Source organism: Bombina bombina, unplaced genomic scaffold, assembly GCF_027579735.1.
Source record: "Bombina bombina isolate aBomBom1 unplaced genomic scaffold, aBomBom1.pri scaffold_1596, whole genome shotgun sequence".
NCBI lineage: Eukaryota > Metazoa > Chordata > Amphibia > Anura > Bombinatoridae > Bombina > Bombina bombina.
Window position 1 is genome coordinate 26,666 of NW_026511045.1, and position 25,493 is coordinate 52,158.

Below are 25,493 nucleotides of genomic sequence, written 5' to 3' on the forward strand. Positions count from 1 at the left end.
TATACACATATACACAATACTTACACTGAGCCTCTGCACACGTACACACTACACACACACATATACACAATACTTACACTGAGCCTCTGCACACGTACACACTACACACACATATACACAATACTTACACTGAGCCTCTGCACACGTACACACTACACACACACATATACACAGTACTTACACTGAGCCTCTGCACACGTACACACTACACACACATATACACAATACTTACACTGAGCCTCTGCACACGTACACACTACACACACATATACACAATACTTACACTGAGCCTCTGCACACGTACACACTACACACACACATATACACAATACTTACACTGAGCCTCTGCACACGTACACACTACACACACATACACAATACTTACACTGAGCCTCTGCACACGTACACACTACACACACACATATACACAGTACTTACACTGAGCCTCTGCACACGTACACACTACACACACATATACACAATACTTACACTGAGCCTCTGCACACGTACACACTACACACACATATACACAATACTTACACTGAGCCTCTGCACACGTACACACACACACACATATACACAATACTTACACTGAGCCTCTGCACACGTACACACTACACACACACATATACTTACACTGAGCCTCTGCACACGTACACACTACACACACACATATACTTACACTGAGCCTCTGCACACGTACACACTACACACACACATATTCACATATACACAGTACTTACACTGAGCCTCTGCACACGTACACACTACACACACATACACACAATACTTACACTGAGCCTCTGCACACGTACACACACACACACATATACACAATACTTACACTGAGCCTCTACACACGTGCACACTACACACACACATATAGACAATACTTACACTGAGCCTCTGCACACGTACACACTACACACACATACACACAATACTTACACTGAGCCTCTGCACACGTACACACTACACACACATATACACAGTACTTACACTGAGCCTCTGCACACGTGCACACTACACACACACATATACACAGTACTTACACTGAGCCTCTGCACACGTACACACACACACACATATACACAATACTTACACTGAGCCTCTACACACGTGCACACTACACACACACATATAGACAATACTTACACTGAGCCTCTGCACACGTACACACTACACACACATATATACACAATACTTACACTGAGCCTCTGCACACGTGCACACTACACACACACATATACACAATACTCACACTAAGCCTCTGCACATGTACACACTACACACACACATATACACAATACTTACACTGAGCCTCTGCACACGTACACACTACACACACACATATACACAATACTTACACTGAGCCTCTGCACACGTACACACTACACACACATATACACAGTACTTACACTGAGCCTCTGCACACGTACACACTACACACACATATACACAATACTTACACTGAGCCTCTGCACACGTACACACTACACACACATACACAATACTTACACTGAGCCTCTGCACACGTACACACTACACACACATACACAATACTTACACTGAGCCTCTGCACACGTACACACTACACACACACATATACACAATACTTACACTGAGCCTCTGCACACGTACACACTACACACACACATATACACAATACTTACACTGAGCCTCTGCACACGTACACACTACACACACACATATACACAATACTTACACTGAGCCTCTGCACACGTACACACTACACACACATATACACAATACTTACACTGAGCCTCTGCACACGTACACACTACACACACATATACACAATACTTACACTGAGCCTCTGCACACGTACACACTACACACACATATACACAATACTTACACTGAGCCTCTGCACACGTACACACTACACACACACTACACACACATATACACAGTACTTACACTGAGCCTCTGCACACGTACACACTACACACACATATACACAATACTTACACTGAGCCTCTGCACACGTACACACTACACACACATATACACAATACTTACACTGAGCCTCTGCACACGTACACACTACACACACATATACACAATACTTACACTGAGCCTCTGCACACGTACACACTACACACACATATACACAGTACTTACACTGAGCCTCTGCACACGTACACACTACACACACATATACACAGTACTTACACTGAGCCTCTGCACACGTACACACTACACACACACACATATAGACAATACTTACACTGTGCCTCTGTACACGTACACACTACACACACACACACACAATACTTAAACTATGTGTGCATGGGGGGGGGGGGTGTTTGGGGTTTAATCACGCGAGGACAGAGCACGGGGGGTGGTGGGTTTATCACGCGAGGACAGAGCATGGGGGGGGTTTTAATCACGCGAGGACAGAGCAGGGGGGGGGGGGTTTTAATCACGCGAGGACAGAGCGGGGGGGGGGGTTTAATAACGCGAGGACAGAGCAGGGGGGGGGGGTTTAATCACGCGAGGACAGAGCAGGGGGGGGGGGTTTAATCACGCGAGGACAGAGCAGGGGGGGGGGGTTTAAATCACGCGAGGACAGAGCACGGGGGCGGTTTAATCACGCGAGGACAGAGCAGGGGGGGTTTTAATCACGCGAGGACAGAGCAGGGGGGGTTTTAATCACGCGAGGACAGAGCAGGGGGGGTTTTAATCACGCGAGGACAGAGCAGGGGGGATTTTAATCACGCGAGGACAGAGCAGGGGGGGTTTAATCACGCGAGGACAGAGCAGGGGGGGTTTAATCACGCGAGGACAGAGCAGGGGGGGTTTAATCACGTGAGGACAGAGCACGGGGGGGGGATTAATCACGCGAGGACAGAGCACGGGGGGGGGATTAATCACGCGAGGACAGAGCACGGGGGGGGATTAATCACGCGAGGACAGAGCACGGGGGGGGGATTAATCACGCGAGGACAGAGCACGGGGGAGATTAATCACGCGAGGACAGAGCACGGGGGAGATTAATCACGCGAGGACAGAGCACGGGGGGGGGGGGGGATTAATCACGCGAGGACAGAGCACGGGGGGGGGGGGGGAATTAATCACGCGAGGACAGAGCACGGGGGGGATTAATCACGCGAGGACAGAGCAGGGGGGTTTTAATCACGCGAGGACAGAGCAGGGGGTTTTTAATCACGCGAGGACAGAGCAGGGGGGGGGTTAATCACGCGAGGACAGAGCAGGGGGGGTTTAATCACGCGAGGACAGAGCAGGGGGGGTTTAATCACGCGAGGACAGAGCGGGGGGGTTTAATCACGCGAGGACAGAGCGGGGGGGGTTTAATCACGCGAGGACAGAGCAGGGGGGGCGGTTTAATCACGCGAGGACAGAGCAGGGGGGGCGGTTTAATCACGCGAGGACAGAGCAGGGGGGGCGGTTTAATCACGCGAGGACAGAGCAGGGGGGGCGGTTTAAATCACGCGAGGACAGAGCACGGGGGGGGATTAATCACGCGAGGACAGAGCACGGGGGGGGATTAATCACGCGAGGACAGAGCAGGGGGGTTTTAATCACGCGAGGACAGAGCAGGGGGGGGTTTAATCACGCGAGGACAGAGCAGGGGGGGTTTAATCACGCGAGGACAGAGCAGGGGGGTTTAATCACGCGAGGACAGAGCAGGGGGGGGGTTAATCACGCGAGGACAGAGCGGGGGGGTTTAATCACGCGAGGACAGAGCAGGGGGGGCGGTTTAATCACGCGAGGACAGAGCAGGGGGGGCGGTTTAATCACGCGAGGACAGAGCAGGGGGGGCGGTTTAATCACGCGAGGACAGAGCAGGGGGGGGCGGTTTAATCACGCGAGGACAGAGCAGGGGGGGGGCGGTTTAATCACGCGAGGACAGAGCAGGGGGGGGCGGTTTAATCACGCGAGGACAGAGCACGGGGGGGGGGGGATTAATCACGCGAGGACAGAGCACGGGGGGGGGGGTTTTAATCACGCGAGGACAGAGCAGGGGGGGGGTTTAATCACGCGAGGACAGAGCAGGGGGGGGTTTAATCACGCGAGGACAGAGCAGGGGGGGTTTAATCACGCGAGGACAGAGCAGGGGGGGGGGTTTAATCACGCGAGGACAGAGCGGGGGGGGGTTTAATCACGCGAGGACAGAGCAGGGGGGGGGGTTTAATCACGCGAGGACAGAGCAGGGGGGGGGGTTTAATCACGCGAGGACAGAGCAGGGGGGGTTTTAATCACGCGAGGACAGAGCGGGGGGGTTTTAATCACGCGAGGACAGAGCGGGGGGGTTTTAATCACGCGAGGACAGAGCAGGGGCGGGGGGGTTTAATCACGCGAGGACAGAGCAGGGGGGGTTTAATCACGCGAGGACAGAGCAGGGGGGGTTTAATCACGCGAGGACAGAGCAGGGGGGGTTAAATCACGCGAGGACAGAGCACGGGGGGGGGGATTAATCACGCGAGGACAGAGCACGGGGGGGGGGGGATTAATCACGCGAGGACAGAGCAGGGGGGGGGGTTTAATCACGCGAGGACAGAGCAGGGGGGGTTTAATCACGCGAGGACAGAGCAGGGGGGGTTTAAATCACGCGAGGACAGAGCACGGGGGGGGGGTTTATCACGCGAGGACAGAGCACGGGGGGGGGTTTTATCACGCGAGGACAGAGCACGGGGGGGGGGGTTTATCACGCGAGGACAGAGCACGGGGGGGGGGGGGGTTTATCACGCTGAGGACAGAGCACGGGGGGGGGTTTATCACTCGAGGACAGAGCACGGGGGGGGTTTTATCACGCGAGGACAGAGCACGGGGGGGGGGGGGGGGGGTTAATCACGCGAGGACAGAGCACGGGGGGGGGGGGGGGGGGTTTAATCACGCGAGGACAGAGCACGGGGGGGGGGTTTAATCACGCGAGGACAGAGCACGGGGGGGTTTAATCACGCGAGGACAGAGCACGGGGGGGGGGCTTATCACGCGAGGACAGAGCACGGGGGGGGGCTTATCACGCGAGGACAGAGCACGGGGGGGGCTTATCACGCGAGGACAGAGCACGGGGGGGGGCTTATCACGCGAGGACAGAGCACGGGGGGGGCTTATCACGCGAGGACAGAGCACGGGGGGGAAGATTATCACGCGAGGACAGAGCACGGGGGGGGAAGATTATCACGCGAGGACAGAGCACGGGGGGGGGGAAAGATTATCACGCGAGGACAGAGCACGGGGGGGGATTATCGCACGGGGGGGGCTTATCACGCGAGGACAGAGCACGGGGGGGGGGCTTATCACGCGAGGACAGAGCACGGGGGGGGGGCTTATCACGCGAGGACAGAGCACGGGGGGGGGGCTTATCACGCGAGGACAGAGCACGGGGGGGGGGGGGGGCTTATCACGCGAGGACAGAGCACGGGGTGGGGATTATCACGCGAGGACAGAGCACGGGGTGGGGATTATCACGCGAGGACAGAGCACGGGGTGGGGATTATCACGCGAGGACAGAGCACGGGGTGGGGATTATCACGCGAGGACAGAGCACGGGGTGGGGATTATCACGCGAGGACAGAGCACGGGGTGGGGATTATCACGCGAGGACAGAGCACGGGGTGGGGATTATCACGCGAGGACAGAGCACGGGGTGGGGATTATCACGCGAGGACAGAGCACGGGGGGGGGGGATTATCACGCGAAGGACAGAGCACGGGGGGGGCGGCTTATCACGCGAGGACAGAGTACGGGGGGGGGCTTATCACGCGAGGACAGAGCACGGGGGGGGGCTTATCACGCGAGGACAGAGCACGGGGGGGGGGATTATCACGCGAGGACAGAGCGGGGGGGGGGGGGGAGGGATTATCACGCGAGGACAGAGCACGGGGGGGGGGGAGATTATCACGCGAGGACAGAGCACGGGGGGGGGGGGGGATTATCACGCGAGGACAGAGCACGGGGGGGGCTTATCACGCGAGGACAGAGCACGGGGGGGGGGCTTATCACGCGAGGACAGAGCACGGGGGGGGCTTATCACGCGAGGACAGAGCACGGGGGGGGAAGATTATCACGCGAGGACAGAGCACGGGGGGGGGGGAAAGATTATCACGCGAGGACAGAGCACGGGGGGGGATTATCGCACGGGGGGGGCTTATCACGCGAGGACAGAGCACGGGGGGGGCTTATCACGCGAGGACAGAGCACGGGGGGGGCTTATCACGCGAGGACAGAGCACGGGGGGGGGCTTATCACGCGAGGACAGAGCACGGGGGGGGGGCTTATCACGCGAGGACAGAGCACGGGGGGGGAAGATTATCACGCGAGGACAGAGCACGGGGGGGGAAGATTATCACGCGAGGACAGAGCACGGGGGGGGAAGATTATCACGCGAGGACAGAGCACGGGGGGATTATCACGCGAGGACAGAGCACGGGGGGGGGGGATTATCACGCGAGGACAGAGCACGGGGGGGGGGGGAAGATTATCACGCGAGGACAGAGCACGGGGGGGGGGGAGATTATCACGCGAGGACAGAGCACGGGGGGGAAAGATTATCACGCGAGGACAGAGCACGGGGGGGGGGGGGAAAGATTATCACGCGAGGACAGAGCACGGGGGGGGGAAAGATTATCACGCGAGGACAGAGCACGGGGGGAAAGATTATCACGCGAGGACAGAGCACGGGGGGGGAGATTATCACGCGAGGACAGAACACGGGGGATTATCACGCAAGGACAGAGCACGGGGGGGGAAATTATCACGCGAGGACAGAGCACGGGGTGGGGATTATCACGCGAGGACAGAGCACGGGGGGAATTATCACGCGAGGACAGAGCACGGGGTGGGGATTATCACGCGAAGGACAGAGCACGGGGGGGGGGGGGGGGGATTATCACGCGAGGACAGAGCACGGGGTGGGGATTATCACGCGGAGGACAGAGCACGGGGTGGGGATTATCACGCGAGGACAGAGCACGGGGTGGGGATTATCACGCGAGGACAGAGCACGGGGGGGGATTATCACGCGAGGACAGAGCACGGGGTGGGGGATTATCACGTGAGGACAGAGCACCGGGGGGGGATTATCACGCGAGGACAGAGCACGGGGGGGGGGGGGGGGATTATCACGCGAGGACAGAGCACGGGGGGGATTATCACGCGAGGACAGAGCACGGGGGGGATTATCACGCGAGGACAGAGCACGGGGGGGGGGGAATTATCACGCGAGGACAGAGCACGGGGGGGGGGGGGGATTATCACGCGAGGACAGAGCACGGGGGGGGGGGGATTATCACGCGAGGACAGAGCACGGGGGGGGGGGATTATCACGCGAGGACAGAGCACGGGGGGGGGGGGGGATTATCACGCGAGGACAGAGCACGGGGGGGGGGGGATATTATCACGCGAGGACAGAGCACAGGGGGAGATTATCACGCGAGGACAGAGCACGGGGGGAGATTATCACGCGAGGACAGAGCACGGGGGGAGATTATCACGCGAGGACAGAGCACGGGGGGGGATTATCACGCGAGGACAGAGCACGGGGTGGGGGATTATCACGTGAGGACAGAGCACGGGGGGGGGGATTATCACGCGAGGACAGAGCACGGGGGGGGGGGGATTATCACGCGAGGACAGAGCACGGGGGGGGGGGATTATCACGCGAGGACAGAGCACGGGGGGGGGGGGGGGATTATCACGCGAGGACAGAGCACGGGGGGGGGGGGATTAACACGCGAGGACAGAGCACGGGGGGGGGGGGGATTAATCACGCGAGGACAGAGCACGGGGGGGGGGGATTAATCACGCGAGGACAGAGCACGGGGGGGGGGATTAATCACGCGAGGACAGAGCACGGGGGGGGGGGGGGGATTATCACGCGAGGACAGAGCACGGGGGGGGATTATCACGCGGAGGACAGAGCACGGGGGGGGGGGGGATTATCACGCGAGGACAGAGCACGGGGGGGGGGGGGAGATTATCACGCAAGGACAGAGCACGGGGGGGGGGGGATTATCACGCGAGGACAGAGCACGGGGGGGGGGGGGATTATCACGCGAGGACAGAGCACGGGGGGGGGATTATCACGCGAGGACAGAGCACGGGGGGGGGGGATTATCACGCGAGGACAGAGCACGGGGGGGGGGGAGATTATCACGCAAGGACAGAGCACTGGGGGGGGGATTATCACGCAAGGACAGAGCACGGGGGGGGGGGGATTATCACGCGAGGACAGAGCACGGGGGGGGGGATTATCACGCGAGGACAGAGCACGGGGGGGGGATTATCACGCGAGGACAGAGCACGGGGGGGGGGATTATCACGCGAGACAGAGCACGGGGGGGGGGGAGATTATCACGCAAGGACAGAGCACGGGGGGGGGGATTATCACGCAAGGACAGAGCACGGGGGGGGGGGGGATTATCACGCGAGGACAGAGCCCGGGGGGGGGGAGGATTATCACGCGAGGACAGAGCACGGGGGGGGGGATTATCACGCGAGGACAGAGCCCGGGGGGATTATCACGCGAGGACAGAGCACGGGGGGGGGGGGGGAAGATTATCACGCGAGGACAGAGCACGGGGGGGAGATTATCACGCGAGGACAGAGCACGTGGGGGGGGGGATTATCACGCGAGGACAGAGCACGGGGGGGATTATCACGCGAGGACAGAGCACGGGGGGGGATTATCACGCGAGGACAGAGCACGGGGGGGGGGGATTATCACGCGAGGACAGAGCACGGGGGGGGGGGGATTATCACGCGAGGACAGAGCACGGGGGGGAAGATTATCACGCGAGGACAGAGCACGGGGGGGGGGGGGAAGATTATCACGCGAGGACAGAGCACGGGGGGGGGGGGAAGATTATCACGCGAGGACAGAGCACGGGGGGGGAAGATTATCACGCGATGACAGAGCACGGGGGGGGGATTATCACGCGAGGACAGAGCCCGGGGGGGGGGGGATTATCACGCGAGGACAGAGCACGGGGGGGGATTATCACGCAAGGACAGAGCACGGGGGGGGGGGGGATTATCACGCGAGGACAGAGCACGGGGGGGGATTATCACGCGAGGACAGAGCACGGGGGGGGGGATTATCACGCGAGGACAGAGCACGGGGGGGGGGGATTATCACGCGAGGACAGAGCACGGGGGGGGGGGGGAGATTATCACGCAAGGACAGAGCACGGGGGGGGGATTATCACGCAAGGACAGAGCACGGGGGGGGGGGGGGGATTATCACGCGAGGACAGAGCCCGGGGGGGGGGAGGATTATCACGCGAGGACAGAGCAGGGGGGGGGGATTATCACGCGAGGACAGAGCCCGGGGGGGATTATCACGCGAGGACAGAGCACGGGGGGGAAGATTATCACGCGAGGACAGAGCACGGGGGGGAGATTATCACGCGAGGACAGAGCACGGGGGGGGGGGATTATCACGAGCGAGGACAGAGCAGGGGGGGATTATCACGCGAGGACAGAGCACGGGGGGGGATTATCACGCGCGAGGACAGAGCACGGGGGGGCGGGATTATCACGCGAGGACAGAGCACGGGGGGGGGGGGATTATCACGCGAGGACAGAGCACGGGGGGGAAGATTATCACGCGAGGACAGAGCACGGGGGGGGGGGGGAAGATTATCACGCGAGAGGACAGAGCACGGGGGGGGGGGGGAAGATTATCACGCTGAGGACAGAGCACGGGGGGGGAAGATTATCACGCGATGACAGAGCACGGGGGGGGGATTATCACGCGAGGACAGAGCACGGGGGGGGATTATCACGCGAGGACAGAGCACGGGGGGGGGATTATCACGCAAGGACAGAGCACGGGGGGGGGGGGGGATTATCACGCGAGGACAGAGCACGGGGGGGGATTATCACGCGAGGACAGAGCACGGGGGGGGGGATTATCACGCGAGGACAGAGCACGGGGGGGGGATTATCACGCGAGGACAGAGCACGGGGGGGGGGGGAGATTATCACGCGAGGACAGAGCACGGGGGGGGGATTATCACGCAAGGACAGAGCACGGGGGGGGGGGGGGGGATTATCACGCGAGGACAGAGCCCGGGGGGGGGGAGGATTATCACGCGAGGACAGAGCACGGGGGGGGGGATTATCACGCGAGGACAGAGCCCGGGGGGGATTATCACGCGAGGACAGAGCACGGGGGGGAAGATTATCACGCGAGGACAGAGCACGGGGGGGAGATTATCACGCGAGGACAGAGCACGTGGGGGGGGGGATTATCACGCGAGGACAGAGCACGGGGGGGGGGGGGGATTATCACGCGGAGGACAGAGCACGGGGGGGGGATTATCACGCTGAGGACAGAGCACGGGGGGGGGGGGATTATCACGCGAGGACAGAGCACGGGGGGGGGGGGGGGGATTATCACGCGGAGGACAGAGCACGGGGGGGGGATTATCACGCGAGGACAGAGCACGGGGGGGGGGGGGAAGATTATCACGCGAGGACAGAGCACGGGGGGGGGGGGGGGGAAGATTATCACGCGAGGACAGAGCACGGGGGGGGAAGATTATCACGCGATGACAGAGCACGGGGGGGGGATTATCACGCGAGGACAGAGCACGGGGGGGGATTATCACGCGAGGACAGAGCACGGGGGGGGGAAGATTATCACGCGAGGACAGAGCACGGGGGGGGGGAAGATTATCACGCGAGGACAGAGCACGGGGGGGGAAGATTATCACGCGAGGACAGAGCACGGGGGGGGGGGAGATTATCACGCGAGGTCAGAGCACGGGGGGGGGAGATTATCACGCGAGGACAGAGCACGGGGGGGGATTATCACGCGAGGACAGAGACAGAGACAGAGACAGAGAGAGAGAGAGAGAGAGAGAGAGAGAGAGAGAGAGAGAGGGGGGTTTGGGGGTTAAATCACACGGGGACAGGGCAGGGCATGGGGAGGGTTATCTAGCCCTATAGACACTTCATTGCTGATTTATAGCGCATTTGATGTGAATGGTTCCATCACATGAGCAGCATTTGTTGTCATAAGATGAGGGCAGCTGCACACCTCTTGAAACACTGTCTTTGGATTGCATTAGCGTAAAGTCTCATTATACATTGTGTTTGTATAATTCAGTCTTCTGTTTCTTTACCGCATGTGCAGATGTTGAAGGCTTTTAATCTATTGATCTTTCTTTCCAGGCCTGCAATGAGTTCACCACCCATGTGATGAATCTACTCAGGGAGCAAAGCCGCACTCGACCCATCTCACCCAAGGAAATTGAGCGCATGGTGGGTATCATCCACCGCAAGTTCAGTTCAATTCAAATGCAGCTCAAGCAAAGTACATGTGAGGCCGTAATGATCCTTCGCTCTAGATTCCTGGATGCACGGTGAGTCTGCAGAAAGAGATACTGTACTTAAGGGCCATCATACATTTATATCATATGCACACCTTAAAACTCCGTTTGTGTTAACTTATACTCTAAGCAGTAGAGGTGTAGAGTCTCTTAGGGTCCTTTTTACCAATATGTCAAGGCAATGCATACAATACAATAGAGCTCCCAAAAAAATTGTAATTTATAAATCGTAGAAAATTAATAAATTGAAAATCACATTGCTTAATCTTATTAAAAATTATAGTTATTTCTTGCATGTAAGGGGCAAGAGTCCATGAGCTAGTGACGTATGGGATATACAATCCTACCAGGAGGGGGCAAAGTTTCCCAAAGCTCAAAATGCCTATAAATACACCCCTCACCACACCCACAATTTAGTTTTACAAACATTGCCTCCTATGGAGGTGGTGAAGTAATTTGTGCTTGATTTCATCTATGATAGGCGTTTCTAAGCATTCTGAAGCCTGATTCCTCTCAGAGTACAGAGTTTGTCAGAGGGATGTGGCCGGACAGATAGCTCAGCATGCTAAGGCCGCGCTTTACAAGTACCCAATACATACACATACAGAGTATCGCCTGTTGATTTTTATGGTTTCACTCATGGGAAATCTTTTCAAGGGTTCCTATACCATTACCTCTGCTGATATTTTTCAGTACTGGTTTTGCTATCTGCTATATGTGGATGGGTGTCTTCTGGTAAGTATGTATATTTTTTTAAGACACTCTCAGCTATGTTTGGTTTATGTTATAAAGTTTTAAATATATGTGTTTGCTTATATTTGCCAAGAGTCAGGTCTATGTATATTTCCCTTTCTTTCTGATGACACAATGAGTCCACGGATAATCAATAATTACTGTTGGGGAATATCACTCCTGGCCAGCAGGAGGAGGCAAAGAGCACCACAGGAAACTGTTAAATATCACTTCCCTTACCACAACCCCCAGCCATTCTCTTTGCCTACGTTAAAAGCAAGGAGGTGGTAAACTTTAGGTGTCTGAAAAGAAGCTTCTTCAATCAAGAGTTTATTATTTTAAAGCAGAGCAAGTTTTTTCTGCTCTTTCCTGGTGTTTAGCCGTAGCCCATGTCAGTCTCTTCAGTAGAGCAGTGGTGGTTTTTAAGCAATTGGGAACTTGCGGGGTATAATCCTCACTGTGCCTCCCAAATAGCTGTTTCTGCCCTATCTTGAAAGCCTGAGTAAGATTACTCAGTCTTCCTTTTTTTCCACAGGTCCATGTGAGGGAGAACGCCTCTCAAACCGAATGAGCTGCCCTGCTGCCAGACAGGTTTACATTAAGGTCTATGTGAGGAGTGACTTCCTCATACCGGCTGTCCACCTGCTGGACGGCTGGATTGCAGGTAAGTGTTTTTTGTTCTTCTATATAGGGGGACTGTGCACTTATGACATATACTGTAGCTTTCTTTGGGACATAATATATCCTTAGAAGGATATATTTCTTCTATAAGGTACGACGAGTCCACGGATTCATCCTTTACTTGTGGGATATTATCCTCCTGCTAACAGGAAGTGGCAAAGAGCACCACAGCAGAGCTGTCTATATAGCTCCTCCCTTAGCTCCACCCCCCCAGTCATTCTCTTTGCCTACTCTAAATACTAGGAAGGGTAAAGTAAAAGAGGTGAGAAAATATTAGTTTTTATTTTCTTCAAGCAAGAGTTTTTTGTTTTAAATGGTACCGGTGTGTACTATTTACTCTCAGGCAGCAGATGGATGAAGACTTCTGCCTGGAGGATGATGATCTTAGCATTTGTAACTAAGATTCAGTGCTGTTCCCACAGAGGCTGAGGAGTACAGGAAACTTCAGTGTGAGGAACGTTTTCATGCTATATAGCAGTGAGGTATGTAAAGTCATTTTTTCTGGAGAGACTGTGTATTTCAGAAAGGCTGACAGTATCCCCATGAGGGTAAGGGTAAGCAGTAATCCTAAGAGCTATAGAAAGGCATTACTAAGCTTGCATAAGGGGCTAATTAAAAAATGGTTGACACTGAGTTTTGAATGTTTGTGGGCAAATGTTTTCTGAACTGGGAGAACTGTTAACGTTTTGTGGGCAATAACGTTTTTTGGGCAACTTTATTGAGGGTACACTTGGCTTATTTTTTGGGTCTCAAAACCGCTCTGGTGCGGTTCTTTGAGGCTGTAGAGACGAGTGAGATGGGCGGGGCCTATTTTCGCGCCTCAGATGCACAGTTGTTTTCACTCAGCAAGCAGCAAGCTCCAACTCCTGAGGGCCCTTGTGGATGTTTTGGGCCAAATCGAAGCTTTAACCCCATATTTACAATCCCTGAGGGCAGGCTGTGGCAAGGTGCGGGGGGCGTTTTTTCCGGATTCAGGCCTTAATTCAATCCGGTTTGCACAATTAAGGGTTAAATGTTAAATTTTCTTGTGGGGCAAACTTAACTACACATATTGAGCCTGCTATCAAAAATTTGAAAAATTTGGTGGATTTTAAAGCAGTTTTGCAGAACGTGTATGCTTTTTTTCTCTTAAAGGTGCAGTACCGTTTTTTAAGATTGTTGTTTTTTTCACTAAATAAAGTGTTTTCATGCTTGTTTGTAGTCATAGCTAGCCTGTTCAACATGTCTGACATTGAGGAAACTCATTGTTCAATATGTTTAGAAGCCATTGTGGAACCCCCACTTAGAATGCGTCCCTCATGCACTGAAAGGTCAATAAATTGCAAAGAACATATTTTAGCTACTAAAAGTATGTCGCAAGATGATTCTCAGTCAGAAGGGAATTAGGTTATGCCATCTAATTCTCCCCAAGTGTCACAACCATTAAAGGGACACTCAGGTTAAATTAAATTTTCATGATTCAGATACAGCATTTAATTTTAAACAACTTTTCAATTTACTTCCATTAAACAAATGTGCACAGTCTTTTATATTTACAATTTTTGAGTCACCAGGTCCTACTGAGCATGTGCAAGAATTCACAGACTATACGTATATGCATTTGTGATTGGCTGATTACTATCACATGGTACAAGGGGAGTGGAAATATACATAACTTAGAAATTTGTTATAAAAATATCTGCTACTCATTTGAAGTTCAGACTAAGTGCTATTGCATTGTCTTGTTATCTTGCATTTGTTGATTATGCAAATCTAATGTGTTGACTGGTCCTTTAACGCCCGCACAAGCGACGCCAAGTACTTCTAGTGCGTCTAATTCTTTTACCCTGCAAGATATGGCCGCAGTTATGAATACTACCCTCACAGAGGTTTTATCTAAGCTGCCTGGGTTGCAGGGGAAGCGCAGTAGGTCTGGTGTGAGAACAAATGCTGAGCCCTCTGATGCTTTATTAGCCCTATCCGATGTACCCTCACAATGTTCTGAGGTAGGGATGAGGGATTTGCTGTCTGAGGGAGAGATTTCTGATTCAGGAAAGAAGTTCCCTCAGACAGACTCAGATATGACGGCTTTTAAATTTAATCTAGAACACCTCCGCTTATTGCTCAGGGAGGTTTTAGCGACTCTGGATGATTGTGACCCTATTGTAGTTCCAGAGAAATTGTGTAAAATGGACAGATTTCTAGAGGTCCCTGCTTACACTGATGTTTTTCCGGTCCCTAAGAGGATTTCGGACATTGTTACTAAAGAGTGGGATAGACCAGGTATTCCGTTCGCTCCCCCTCCTACTTTTAAGAAAATGTTTCCCATATCAGACACCATGCGGGACTTGTGGCAGACGGTCCCTAAGGTGGAGGGAGCAATTTCTACCCTGGCTAAGCGTACAACTATATACCTATTGAGGACAGTTGTGCTTTCAAAGATCCTATGGATAAAAAATTAGAGGGTCTCCTAAAGAAAATATTTGTTCATCAGAGTTTTCTTCTCCCACCTATAGCGTGCATTGTTCCTGTAACTACTGCAGCTGCTTTTTGGTTCGAGGCTCTGGAGGAGGCTCTTCAGGTTGAGACCCCATTAGATGATATTCTGGATAGAATTATGGCTCTCAAGCTAGCTAATTCTTTCATTACAGATGCCGCTTTTCAACTGGCTAAATTAGCGGCAAAGAATTCAGGTTTTGCCATTTTAGCGTGTAGAGCGTTATGGCTTAAGTCCTGGTCTGCTGATGTGTCATCAAAATCTAAGCTTTTAGCCATCCCTTTCAAGGGTAAGACCCTATTCGGGCCTGAACTGAAAGAGATCATTTCAGAGATCATTTCAGACATCACTGGAGGAAAAGGCCATGCCCTTCCTCAGGATAAGACAAATAAGATGAGGACCAAACAAAATAATTTTCGTTCCTTTCGAAACTTCAAAGGTGGTCCCTCTACCTCTTCCCCTGCTGCAAAGCAAGAGGGGAATTTTGCTCAATCCAAGTCAGTCTGGAGACCTAATCAGACTTGGAACAAAGGTAAACAGGCCAAGAAGCCCGCTGCTGCCACCAAGTCAGCATGAAGGGGTAGCCCCCGATCCGGGACCGGATCTAGTAGGGGGCAGACTTTTTCTCTTCGCTCAGGCTTGGGCAAGAGACGTTCAGGACTCCTTTTCTTTAGAAATCGTAACCCAGGGGTATCTTCTAGATTTCAAAGATTCTCCTCCAAGGGGGAGATTCCACCTTTCTCAATTGTCTGTAAACCAGACAAAAAGAGAGGCGTTCTTACGCTGTGTAGAAGACCTATATACCATGGGAGTGATCTGCCCAGTTCCGAAAACAGAACCGGGGCAGGGGTTCTACTCCAATCTGTTTGTGGTTCCCAAAAAAGAGGGAACCTTCAGACCAATTTTAGATCTCAAGATCCTAAACAAATTCCTCAGAGTCCCATCCTTCAAAATGGAGACCATTCAGACTATTTTACCAATGATACAGGAGGGTCAATATATGACCACCGTGGACTTAAAGGATGCGTATCTACACATCCCTATCCACAAAGATCATCACCGGTTCCTCAGGTTCGCCTTTCTGGACAAGCATTACCAGTTTGTGGCTCTTCCCTTCGATTTGGCCACAGCTCCCAGACTTACCAACTAGCCAAATCTCACACGGACATCGTGTTGGCTTTTCTAAGATCTCACGGGTGGAAGGTGAATGTAAAAAAGGGTTCACTTATCCCTCTCACAAGGGTTCCATTCCTGGGAACTCTGATAGATTCGGTGGACATGAAAATTGTTCTGACGGAGGTCAGGAAATCAAAGATTTTAACCACCTGCCGAGCTCTTCATTCCATTCCTCAGCCGTCAGTGGCTCAGTGTATGGAGGTGATCGGACTAATGGTAGCGGCAATGGACATAGTTCCGTTTGCTCGCTTGCATCTCAGACCACTGCAACTATGCATGTTCAAACAGTGGAATGGGGATTATGCAGATTTATCTCCTCAGATAAATCTGGATCAAGAGACCAGAGACTCTCTTCTTGGGTGGTTGTCACGGGATCATCTGTCCCAGGGAATGTGTTTCCGCAGGCCAGCATGGTTCATAGTGACGACGGACGCCAGCCTATTGGGCTGGGGTGCAGTCTGGAATTCCCTGAAAGCACAGGGTTTGTGGACTCAGGAGGAGGCTCTCCTCCCGATAAATATTCTAGAACTGAGAGCGACATTCAACGCGCTTCAGGTGTGGCCTCAGCTGGCTTCGGCCAGATTCATAAGATTCCAGTCGGACAATATCACGACTGTAGCATATATCAATCATCAGGGGGGAACAAAGAGTTCTCTAGCGATGATAGAGGTTACCAAAATAATTTGATGGGCAGAGACTCACTCTTGCCATCTATCAGCAATCTATATCCCAGGAGTGGAGAACTGGGAAGCGGATTTTCTAAGTCGTCAGACTTTTAATCCGGGGGAGTGGGAACTCCATCCGGAGGTGTTTGCACAATTGATTCAGCAATGGGGCACACCAGAATTGGATCTGATGGCGTCTCGTCAGAACGCCAAACTTCCTTGTTACGGGTCCAGGTCAAGGGATCGTCAGGCAGTACTGATGCTCTAGCAGTACCCTGGTCGTTCAACCTGGCTTATGTGCTTCCACCATTTCCTCTCCTTCCTCGTTTGATTGCCAGAATCAAACAGGAGAGAGCTTCTGTGATTTTGATAGCACCTGCGTGGCCACGCAGGACTTGGTATGCAGACCTGGTGGACATGTCATCTCTTCCACCATGGACTCTGCCACTGAGACAGGACCTTCTAATTCAAGGTCCGTTCCAGCATCCAAATCTAGTTTCTCTGCGGCTGACTGCTTGGAGATTAATCGCTTGATTTTATCCAAGCGGGGTTTCTCTGAGTCGGTCATAGATACCTTGATTCAGGCTCGAAAGCCTGTCACTAGAAAAATTTATCATAAGATATGGCGTAAATATCTTTATTGGTGCGAATCCAAAGGCTACTCATGGAGTAAGATCAGGATTCCTAGGGTTTTGTCCTTTCTCCAAGAAGGATTGGAGAAGGGGCTATCAGCTAGTTCCTTAAAGGGACAGATATCTGCTTTATCAATTCTACTGCACAAGCGTCTGGCAGATGTTCCAGACGTTCGGTCGTTCTGTCAGGCTTTAGTTAGAATCAAGCCTGTGTTTAAACCTGTTGCTCCGCCTTGGAGTTTGAATTTAGTTCTTACGGTTCTTCAAGGGGTTCCGTTTGAAGTTATGCATTCCATAGATATTAAGCTTCTATCTTGGAAAGTTCTGTTTTTTAGTTGCTATCTCTTCGGCTCAAAGAGTTTCTGAACTATCTGCATTGCAATGCGACTCGCCTTATCTTGTTTTCCATGCTGATAAGGTGGTTTTGCGTACCAAACCTGGATTCCTTCCTAAGGTTGTTACTAATAGGAATATCAATCAGGAAATTGTTGTTCCTTCTCTGTGTTCTAATCCTTCCTCTAAGAAGGAGCGTCTGTTGCACAACTTGGACGTGGTTCGTGCTTTGAAGTTTTACTTGCAAGCAACCAAAGATTTCCGTCAAACATCTTCTTTGTTTGTTGTCTATTCTGGAAAACGTAGAGGTCAAAAAGCTACGGCTACCTCTCTTTCTTTTTGGCTGAAGAGCATTATCCGTTTGGCATACGAGACTGCTGGACAGCAGCCTCCTAAAAGGATTACAGCTCACTCTACTAGAGCGGTGGCTTCCACATGGGCTTTTAAAAATGCTTCTGTTGAACAGATTTGTAAGGCTGCGACTTGGTCTTCGCTCCATACCTTTTCCAAATTTTACAAATGTGATACTTTTGCTTCTTCGGAGGCTATTTTTGGGAGAAAAGTTCTTCAAGCAGTGGTGCTTTCTGTTTAACCATCTGTCTTGTCCCTCCCGTTCATCCGTGTCCTGTAGCTTTGGTATTGTATCCCACAAGTAAAGGATGAATCCGTGGACTCGTCGTACCTTATTGAAGAAAAGTACATTTATGCTTACCTGATAAATTAATTTCTTCTATGGTACGACGAGTCCTCGGCCCGCCCTGTCATTTTAAGACAGATTATATTTTTTTATTTTAAACTTCAGTCACCTCTGCGCACCTTTTAGTTTCTCCTTTTTCTTCCTGTACCTTCGGTCGAATGACTGGGGGGTGGAGTTAAGGGAGGAGCTATATAGACAGCTCTGCAGTTGTGCTCTTTGCCCCTTCCTGTTAGCAGGAGGATAATATCCCACAAGTAAAGGATGAATCCGTAGACTCGTCGTACCATAGAAGAAATTAATTAATCAGGTAAGCATAAATTTAGTTTTTTTAGCAGGAGGCAGGCACTATTGTGACTAGGGGTTAATACTTTCCTTTATACTAGTATCCCCTATTATTTTGTGTTGGCTCTGGTACGTTCAGGGGCTTATCTGGGTAATCCCGTATGCCTCATGTGTATAATTTATTTGCTAATGGATATTAGCTTTATGGTTCTTTTTTAGGTATATTGAGCTTGCTCTTTATTATCTAAAAGACTTAAAGGGCATATTATTTTGTTTACTGAGAGAGACTTGTATCACAAAGGCTGTCACTTTTATAGTTTTCTGCTCTGCATGCAGACTGATGTCAATGGCGGGAATCAGATAAGTTGGAGGTTATTGTTCGAGGGTGCAATTTTGTTGATAATGATACGCTGCTTTCGATTGCAGGGGGAGTGTCTCCGGCGCCACTACTAGCCGACTTTGCTAGCTAATTCATCATGTAGGTAGGAAGTCTAATCTTAGTGATGTGTTTATTTTTTATCTAAAGATTGACTAGCAGAAAGGGCTATAGCTCCTTTGATGATGCATTTAACCTCAGATGAGACTCTGCGTGTTTCTGTTTTTGTGGCAGCAGTTTAATCCTCCTACTGCCGTAAAGTTCTATAAAGCTTTATTAATGCACGAGCTCTGTTTTCCTACCTCTGGCTCACATGTCCCCTCAATCTAAAAGCGGGTTCTGTGTAGGGGTTATGAAGTTAACAATATTTTTACTCTTAAAGTGACAGTACAGATTGAATTTTATTTTCCATTCTGTGTAGTGAGCATGCCTATTTGGGAGCAGGAGACTTTTGTAAACATGCCCATTATATTCAGAGGTCCACATTGATGTTCCTATTTGTTGGTGCCTACCTTAATTGTCTAGTTAAGGATTTAATAAAGGGGTTATATTATAAGTTTTCTCCACTGTGGTTAGTGGTGAGCTTCCAGGAAGTACCTTCCCTGACTTCCAATATATGTTTATGGTGCTGGTGGACCATAATATGAAAGTACATTTATGTCCCTTTTGTTTAGAGCCTCATGTCCTTCAGGATAAATAATTACTCTGTTTAATGTCTTGCTTTTTGAAATTCAGATGAGTTGTTACATGCAAGCCTCATGTCTCCCGGGATGATGCTGTTTAGCCAATGCCACAGCTTTCTCCTTTTATTAGGGAGATATGATATGCTTCAGGAAAGTTCTTCTCTGTGAAAGGCACATGTTGAGCAAAAAGAGGCTGCTTCTTGGGTGGTAACTAGCCATAGAACAAGCTATTATGCTATTGTTCGTTCTCAGGTTGAGCGCTTCTCTCTTTTTATTTATGATAAATATATGCACCTCGATGTACCGCCGTGTGAGGGTGATACATATATGGACCTCGATGTACCGGTGTGTGAAGGTGATACATATATGCACCTCGATGTACCGCCGTGTGAGGGTGATACATATATGCACCTCGATGTACCGGTGTGTGAAGGTGATACATATATGCACCTCGATGTACCGCCGTGTGAGGGTGATACATATATGCACCTCGATGTACCGCCGTGTGAGGGTGATACATATATGGACCTCGATGTACCGGTGTGTGAGGGTGATACATATATGCACCTCGATGTACCGCCGTGTGAGGGTGATACATATATGCACCTCGATGTACCGGTGTGTGAAGGTGATACATATATGCACCTCGATGTACCGCTGTGTGAGGGTGATACATATATGTACCTCGATGTACCGCCGTGTGAGGGTGATACATATATGCACCTCGATGTACCGGTGTGTGAGGGTGATACATATATTCACATTAGTGTACCAATGTGTTAGGGGGATACATATATGCACATTGATGTACCGCTGTGTGAGGGTGATACATATATGCACATTAGTGTACCGCTGTGTTAGAGGGATACATATATGTACTTTAGTGTACCGCTGTGTTAGGGGGATACATATATGCACATTAGTGTACCACTGTGTTAGGGGGATACATATATGCACATCAGTGTACCAATGTGTTAGGGGGATACATATATGCACATTAGTGTACCGCTGTGTGAGGGGGATACATTTATGCACATCGGTGTACCACTGTGTGAGGTTTATATGTATAAGTTATGGTGATGCATATATGCACTGTCATATGCATATATACACATCAATATAAAGATATGTGTGTTGGAGGAATGTGTGCTACATATGTGTGTTGGAGGAATGTGTGCTACATATGTGTTGGAGGAATGTGTGCTACATATGTGTGTTGGAGGAATGTGTGCTACATATGTGTGTTGGAGGAATGTGTGCTACATATGTGTTGGAGGAATGTGTGCTACATATGTGTTGGAGGAATGTGTGCTACATATGTGTTGGAGGAATGTGTGCTACATATGTGTTGGAGGAATGTGTGCTACATATGTGTTGGAGGAATGTGTGCTACATATGTGTTGGAGGAATGTGTGCTACATATGTGTTGGAGGAATGTGTGCTACATATGTGTGTTGGAGGAATGTGTGCTACATATGTGTGTTGGAGGAATGTGTGCTACATTTGTGTGTTGGAGGAATGTGTGCTACATATGTGTGTTGGAGGAATGTGTGCTACATATGTGTGTTGGAGGAATGTGTGCTACATATGTGTGTTGGAGGAATGTGTGCTACATATGTGTGTTGGAGGAATGTGTGCTACATATGTGTGTTGGAGGAATGTGTGCTACATATGTGTTGGAGGAATGTGTGCTACATATGTGTGTTGGAGGAATGTGTGCTACATATGTGTGTTGGAGGAATGTGTGCTACATATGTGTTGGAGGATTGTGTGCTACATATGTGTGCTGGAGGAATGTGTGCTACATATGTGTGTTGGAGGATTGTGTGCTACATATGTGTTGGAGGAATGTGTGCTACATATGTGTGTTGGAGGAATGTGTGCTACATATGTGTTGGAGGAATGTGTGCTACATATGTGTGTTGGAGGAATGTGTGCTACAATCTGTGTGTTGGAGGAATGTGTGCTACATATGTGTTGGTGGAATGTGTGCTACATATGTGTTGGAGGAATGTGTGCTACATATGTGTTGGAGGAATGTGTGCTACATATGTGTGTTGGAGGAATGTGTGCTACATATGTGTTGGAGGAATGTGTGCTACATATGTGTGTTGGAGGAATGTGTGCTACATATGTGTGTTGGAGGAATGTGTGCTGCATATGTGTTGGAGGAATGTGTGCTACATATGTGTGTTGGAGGAATGTGTGCTACATATGTGTTGGAGGAATGTGTGCTACATATGTGTGTTGAGGAATGTGTGCTACATATGTGTTGGAGGAATGTGTGCTACATATGTGTGTTGGAGGAATGTGTGCTACATATGTGTGTTGGAGGAATGTGTGCTACATATGTGTTGGAGGAATGTGTGCTACATATGTGCTAGTGGCGAGGAATGTGTGCTACATATGTGTGTTGGAGGAATGTGTGCTACATATGTGTGTTGGAGGAATGTGTGCTACATATGTGTTGGAGGAATGTGTGCTACATATGTGTGTGTTGGAGGAATGTGTGCTACATATGTGTTGGGAGGAATGCTGTGCTACATATGTGTGTTGGAGGAATGTGTGCTACATATGTGTGTTGGAGAAATGTGTGCTACATATGTGTTTGGAGGAATGTGTGCTACATATGTGTTGGTAGGAATGTGTGCTACATATGTGTGTTGGAGGGAGATGTGTGCTACATATGTTGTTGGTGGAATGTGTGCTACATATGTATGTTGGATGAATGTGTGCTACATATGTGTTGGTGGAGATGTGTGCTAACATATGTGTGTTGGAGGGAATGTGTGCTACATATGTGTTGGAGTGAATGTGTGCTACATATGTGTGTTGGAGGAATGTGTGCTACATATGGGTTCGGAGGAATGTGTGCTACATAATTTGGTGTTGAGGGAATCGTGTGCTACATATGTGTGTTGGAGGAATGTGTGCTACATTGTGTGTTGGAGGAATGTGTTGCTACATATGTGTGTTGGAGGAATGTGTGCTACATATGTGTGTTGGAGGAATGTGTGCTACATATGTGTGTTGGAGGAATGTGTGCTACATATGTGTTGGAGGAATGTGTGCTACATATGTGTGTTGGAGGAATGTGTGCTACATATGTGTGTTGGAGGAATGTGTGCTACATATGTGTGTTGGAGGAATGTGTGCTACATATGTGTTGGAGGAATGTGTGCTACATATGTGTGTTGGAGGAATGTGTGCTACATATGTGTTGGAGGAATGTGTGCTACATATGTGTTGGAGGAATGTGTGCTACATATGTGTTGGAGGAATGTGTGCTACATATGTGTGTTGGAGGAATGTGTGCTACATATGTGTTGGAGGAATGTGTGCTACATATGTGTGTTGGAGGAATGTGTGCTACATATGTGTTGGTGGAATGTGTGCTACATATGTGTGTTGGAGGAATGTGTTCTACATATGTGGTTGGAGGGAATGTGTGCTACATATGTGTGTTGGAGGAATGTGTGCTACATATGTGTTGGAGGAATGTGTGCTACATATGTGTGTTGGAGGAATGTGTGCTACATATGTGTGTTGGAGGAATGTGTGCTACATATGTGTGTTGGAGGAATGTGTGCTACATATGTGTTGGAGGAATGTGTGCTACATATGTGTGTGGAGGAATGTGTGCTACATATGTGTTGGGAGGAATGTGTGACTACATATGTGTGTTGGAGGGAATGTGTGCTACATATGTGTTGGAGGAATGTGTGCTACATATGTGTGTTGGAGGAATGTGTGCTACATATGTGTGTTGGAGGAATGTGTGCTACATATGTGAGTTGGAGGAATGTGTGCTACATTATGTGTTGGAGAATGTGTGCTACAAAATAGTGCTACATATGTGTGTTGGAGGAATGTGTGCTACATATGTGTTGGTGGAATGTGTGCTACATATGTGTGTTGGAGGAATGTGTGCTACATATGTGTTGGTGGAATGTGTGCTACATATGTGTGTTGGAGGAATGTGTGCTACATATGTGTTGGAGGAATGTATGCTACATACTGTGTGTTGGAGGTAATGTGTCGCATAACTTATGTGTGTTGGACGGAATGTGTGCTACATATGTGTGTTGGAGGAATGTGTGCTACATATGTGTTGGAGGAATGTGTGCTACATATGTGTGTTGGAGGAATGTGTGCTACATATGTGTTGGAGGAATGTGTGCTACATATGTGTTGGAGGAATGTGTGCTCATATGTGTGTTGGAGGAATGTGTGCTACATATGTGTGTTGTAGGATGTGTGCTACTATGTGTTGTAGGAATGTGTGCTACATATGTGTGTTGGAGGAATGTGTGCTATACATATGTGTTGTAGGAATGTGTGCTACATATGTGTGTTGGAGGAATCTGTGCTACCTATGTGTGTTGGAGGAATGTGTGCTACATATGTGTTGGAGGAATGTGTGACTACATATGTGTGTTGGAGGAATGTGTGCTAACTATGTGTTGTAGAGAATGTGTGCTACATATGTGTTGTAGGAATGTGTGCTACATATGTGTTGTAGGAATGTGTGCTACATATGTGTTGGAGGAATGTGTGCTACATATGTGTTGGAGGAATGTGTGCTACATATGTGTTGGAGGAATGTGTGCTACATATGTGTTGCTCACTATGAAGGTACTTGGGGTTGTGTTATGAACTCTGAATTTTTTTGTTTCAGGAGGAAGAGAAGAAACTTCAACAAGCAAGCTACAGAGATCCTCAATGAATATTTTTATTCCCACCTCAGCAACCCGTACCCCAGTGAGGAAGCCAAAGAAGAACTTGCCAAGAAATGTGCCATCACGGTATCACAGGTGGGTGTGCAACTATCTGTTTGTTGGCTTTGATGAAAACAACTGATATGGAAACCACCAGTTCCTCACAGATGGAAATTCAGGCTAATTAGAGATTCTTGGCGAGACCTCTTTTGGCCCCAAACATGTTTGTCGTTTTATGGTAGGATGTGCATACTGTGGCTATTTACCTTGGGGAGAACTAATGAAAAACTCCTGCTCCAATCTAAATCCAAGTTAACCAAGCACTTTTTGATTCCAGGGCAAATGTCACTGTGTGGCCCTAGATGTATCTTCTGCTTATTGTGGTCACGTAGGATGTAAACTTGTGTTACTACAAGTATCAGACCCGCACCCCTGTACCTGACCACTGAACCCGTGCCGCCTGCCCTGATCCTGGTCCTGTACCAGTCCACTGAACCTGTGCCACCTGCCCCGATCCTCACCATGTACCAGACCACTGAACCTGTGCCACCTGCCCCGATCCTCACCATGTACCAGACCACTGAACCTGTGCCGCCTGCCCTGATCCTCACCATGTACCAGACCACTGAGCCTGTGCCACCTGCCCCGATCCTCACCATGTACCAGACCACTGAACCTGTGCCACCTGCCCCGATCCTCACCATGTATGAGACCA

The 25,493-nt window shown here is 50.4% G+C and overlaps 1 protein-coding gene across 1 annotated transcript; it reads left to right on the top strand.

Moving 5' to 3' along the window:
• Positions 1–11,172: 11,172 nt before the first annotated feature.
• On the top strand, positions 11,173–25,196 carry LOC128643578 (pre-B-cell leukemia transcription factor 1-like). Its single transcript, XM_053696418.1, has 2 exons — positions 11,173–11,360; positions 24,739–25,196. The coding sequence occupies exons 1-2, from the start codon at positions 11,197–11,199 to the stop codon at positions 24,905–24,907; spliced, it is 333 nt and encodes a 110-aa protein (XP_053552393.1). The 5' UTR covers positions 11,173–11,196; the 3' UTR covers positions 24,908–25,196.
• Positions 25,197–25,493: the final 297 nt, after the last annotated feature.

Coding starts and splice junctions, on each gene's coding strand:
- LOC128643578 (XM_053696418.1), top strand. CDS start 11,197: ATGAATCTACTCAGGGAGCAAAGCCGCACTCGACCCATCTCACCCAAG. Junction 11,361..24,738: donor TCTAGATTCCTGGATGCACG/GTGAGTCTGCAG, acceptor TTTTTGTTTCAG/GAGGAAGAGAAGAAACTTCA.